Source organism: Buceros rhinoceros, unplaced genomic scaffold (assembly GCF_000710305.1).
Source record: "Buceros rhinoceros silvestris isolate BGI_N320 unplaced genomic scaffold, ASM71030v1 scaffold14397, whole genome shotgun sequence".
Taxonomy (NCBI): Eukaryota; Metazoa; Chordata; class Aves; order Bucerotiformes; family Bucerotidae; genus Buceros; species Buceros rhinoceros.
In genome coordinates this window covers 32,479-36,201 of record NW_010422994.1, presented here as the reverse complement: position 1 = coordinate 36,201, position 3,723 = coordinate 32,479, and the positions used below count along the sequence as shown (strand labels likewise).

Genomic DNA, 3,723 nt, shown 5'->3' with positions numbered 1-3,723 from the left:
AGTGCTCCTGCCCTCGCTGCAGTCGGCGCTGCCCTTCCTGGACCTGCACGGCACCCCCCGGCTGGAGTTCCACCAGTCGGTGTTCGACGAGCTGCGGGAGAAGCTGCTGGAGAGGGTCTCTGCCATCGCTTTGGAAGGGAAGGTTGAGGAGAGGTTTGTTGCAGTCTTGCGGGGTATTTGGGGCGAGCTGGGAATTCTGTGTGAAAATTAGTTACGGTGGGTGAGCGACTTCTGCAGAGGAGAGCTACGTGCTTGGGGAATCAACTTGCAGTGGCTCTGAGATGAGCCACTCTGGTCCTTTCCTCTGACGTGGCACTTAGTCTCTCGGGTTATTTGGGGCGAGCTGGGAATTCTGTGTGAAAATTAGTTACGGTGGGTGAGCGACTTCTGCAGAGGAGAGCTACGTGCTTGGGGAATCAACTTGCAGTGGCTCTGAGATGAGCCACTCTGGTCCTTTCCTCTGACGTGGCACTTAGTCTCTTGCTGTTACATGTTTTTTAGATACAAAAAGCTGGAAGACCTCCTAGAGAAGAGCTTTTCCCTGGTCAAGATGCCTTCCATACAGCCCGTGGTAATGTGTGTCATGAAGCACTTGCCCAAGGTAAGACGGCTCCGCCGGTCAGCCGGTTCCGCTACATCTCCATTGTGTAACTCGTCTTAGCTGTGCCGTCGGCTGGGCTGAGTGCTCCATCTGCAGACCTGCTGCAAGCGAGTCATTTGGGGCTAGGAACTGAAAGTTTACGACATCCCTGCACCTAGTATCGACTCAGTAGACTAATTCAAAAAGCATTTTACATTTTTATGATCAGTTATGACTATTTACCTATTTTATTCAGTGCTTCCTGAAGGACAAGTATAGGTGAATTTTACCACAGCTGATTTAAAAATCAGGGGAAAATAAGATTCGAAGAATTCAACTAGAAGTAGACAGGAGTGAGGATCAGATGTGTGAAAGCAAAATCTCTGGGAGTAGCCTTATGAAAAGCATCGTATTGTACTTAGGGTAATGGATTCACATTGCGAGTTACTGAGTTTTGAAACATCACCTCACATCTTAGCATCACGGGTTTAAAGGAAGTCTTAGGCCTGGCTTACTGTTCCAGAGCAGGGAAGGCACAGGATGAATCGGTGGCATTGCCTGTCTTTAATTGCGGTGTTGTGTAGATGATCAGACTGACCGAGATGAGTGCTTGGGTGCGTTCTGCAGTCAGGGGAGCTGCTCTGCACCTCGGTAACTGCTCTGTTGATCGTAGGTCCCTGAAAAGAAGCTGAAGTTAGTAATGGCCGATAAGGATTTGTACAAAGCGTGTGCAGTGGAGGTGAAGCGCCAGATTTGGCAGGACAACCAGGCTCTGTTTGGTGACGAGGTATCTCCGCTGCTGAAGCAGTATATCCTGGAGAAAGAAAATGTTCTCTTCAGCAATGATATTTCTGTCTTGCACAATTTCTTCAGTCCGTCTCCCAAAACAAGACGTCAAGGAGAGGTAAGGACAAGGAAACCTCTTACAACGTGCTTGTCGATGGAATTCATCGGCTTTCAGCCAGCCTCATCCGCTAACACTGTCCTCTTCACCCACCCAACGACACTGCTGAAGTTGTTTGGCTAGACAAAGCATTTACAAGAAATACCAGGCTGGTTTCTCCTGCGTATCGTGACGAAAGTAGCAGGAATTATCCTAATAGCTACTCAGTGCTGCGTAATAATTGATTAATGTTCTGAAGTATTTATGAGCTTATTTTTTCCCTCATTGCTCAGTCTGGGTTGAATACTCGGCTGAGGTTCTGAACAATGAGCTCTCTATCAAATTAGTTTGAATAGCTGAAAATTCTTTTCTTGGGACTTTTTTTTTTAGCAGGACATAGCCCAGGAAAAGCTTTTTTTGTTGTTTTTGTAAAAATGGAGAGGCACATTGAAAGTTGTATCTAAGCTGGTGTTCCGAGAAGTTGCACTTTGAATGGAATTACGTGAGGTGGCTGAGCTGATCCAACCCTCAGCCACCTCCTTGTAGCTCTGGCAATTATCAAACCCTTCCATGAACTGATTCAGCTTGGTAATTGCTGCAGAAACTCCAGCAAATAAAACCAGTAAGTAGTTTTCCAAGGCAGTGAGCTGGGCCTGCTCAAAGCAGAGATCAGCCGGCACCAAAGGCCTTTTGAGGAGGTGGGCAGGATCACACAGGCAGGCTGGGTGAGGGAGGGGCCAGTTAGGAGGGCTGGCAATCGCAGTGATAAGGCAGTGTAAAACTTGAACTTCAGAGGGGGTTTGGTTTGGGTCTGTTTTGCTTTCGAAAGCCCATTTGGTGTGGTGCTGTGGTGTGGTTTACTTCAGGTTTGCACTGCAGGCTGGTGGTTTAACCTGGCCGGCAACTAAGCACCACCTGTCTGCTTGCTTACTCCCCCTGGAGGGATGGTGGGGGCAGAATTGGCAAGGTAGAAGAAAGAAACTCATGGGTTGAGATAAAAACAGTTTAATAATTAAAAAGAAAGGGAAAAAATAAAAGTAGTAAATTATATTAATCAGTTAGCAGGTGCTGCTTCTTACCTGTTTCCCCAGCTGAGCACTGTACGTGCTGCAGCTGCCTTTGCAGGAGAGCCTTTTCTTGCCATTCTTCACTCTTTCATTGCCACTGTGAAAGATCTGGTGAACGTCTCTTGAAGAAACATGCTTGGAAACCTTGATATAAATAGTTCCTTTTCAGGAGCTCTCATTAATGCGGATGTTTCAATCTTGATAAATCACGTGAAAGAATTAATTTATATTTTGTGTGCGTGTGTGAACTAACACTGTCCCTTGGCACCGAGTGTGTGTTTTTTCCACGTTGGGTTTAGGTGGTTCAGAAGCTGACCCAGATGATTGGAAAGAACGTGAAGCTCTACGATATGGTGTTACAGTTTCTGAGAACCTTGTTCCTTCGGACGAGGAATGTTCATTACTGCACGCTACGGGCAGAGCTCCTGATGTCGCTGCACGACCTGGAAATCAGTGAAATCATCAATGTTGATCCCTGTCACAAGGTAATACTCGCGTGGGACAACCAGGAGTGTCACTGTAGCATGTGCTGTTTTACCCTGCAGGACCTCAGCCCAGAGAAGGTGACTCCTCTCTGTGAGGAGAGTTCAGACCTTGAATCCAAAAGTCACGTCATATTCCTTGGAACCTCAAGTGAAAATTTTGTCTTGGTTAACCAGCAGCTTGCTTTCATGTCGTAACCCACAGATCATTCCCATTTATGCATTAAAAGCAACGTCATATCTGACCTATGTAGGTGCTGCAAAAAAGAATCAAATCCATTCGCTAGCCCCAGGTTCTTAGTGAGATCTTGCTTCCCTTCCTGGTGTGACGTACTCCGCCTGTCAGTAAACTGTGTGTGTAACATTAAATACTTTGGATCTTGAATTTTAGGAAAATACAATATTGGGGGTGACAGATGCGGTGTTAATGTCACACAAGGATCTTGTTACTGGTCCTTTGTCCACGGTCGGCATCACTCTGATCTAGAACAAAGTTTTTTCTTTTAAGTCATTTTGCTAAGTTTTACGTGTCCCCAGCTTCTAGAGAGTGTGTCCTGGAGTGCTGATGTCGCTGCATGGTTTTTAATGTCTCCTGATCGAGGGTCCCAGAATCAGTAGGCAGACAGTGCAAATCTTGTTCAAACTGCAGATCGTTTTCAGCGCCCTCGTTTTGCCGCTGCAGAACTTAGTGGCTGCGGGGGGGAGAGGCGG

General features: G+C 46.7%; 1 protein-coding gene across 1 annotated transcript in view; it reads left to right on the top strand.

Annotated features, from left to right (window-relative positions):
• Nucleotides 1-4: 4 nt before the first annotated feature.
• Nucleotides 5-3,723, top strand: part of NELFB (negative elongation factor complex member B) — a gene marked incomplete at its 5' end in the record, with an annotated part of 11,080 nt that continues 7,361 nt past the window's right edge. The window contains 4 exons of the mRNA XM_010140276.1: nt 5-153; nt 502-601; nt 1,254-1,484; nt 2,830-3,015. Coding sequence (XP_010138578.1) covers nt 5-153; nt 502-601; nt 1,254-1,484; nt 2,830-3,015 — 666 coding nt within the window. The remainder of the gene's footprint in view (nt 154-501; nt 602-1,253; nt 1,485-2,829; nt 3,016-3,723) is intronic.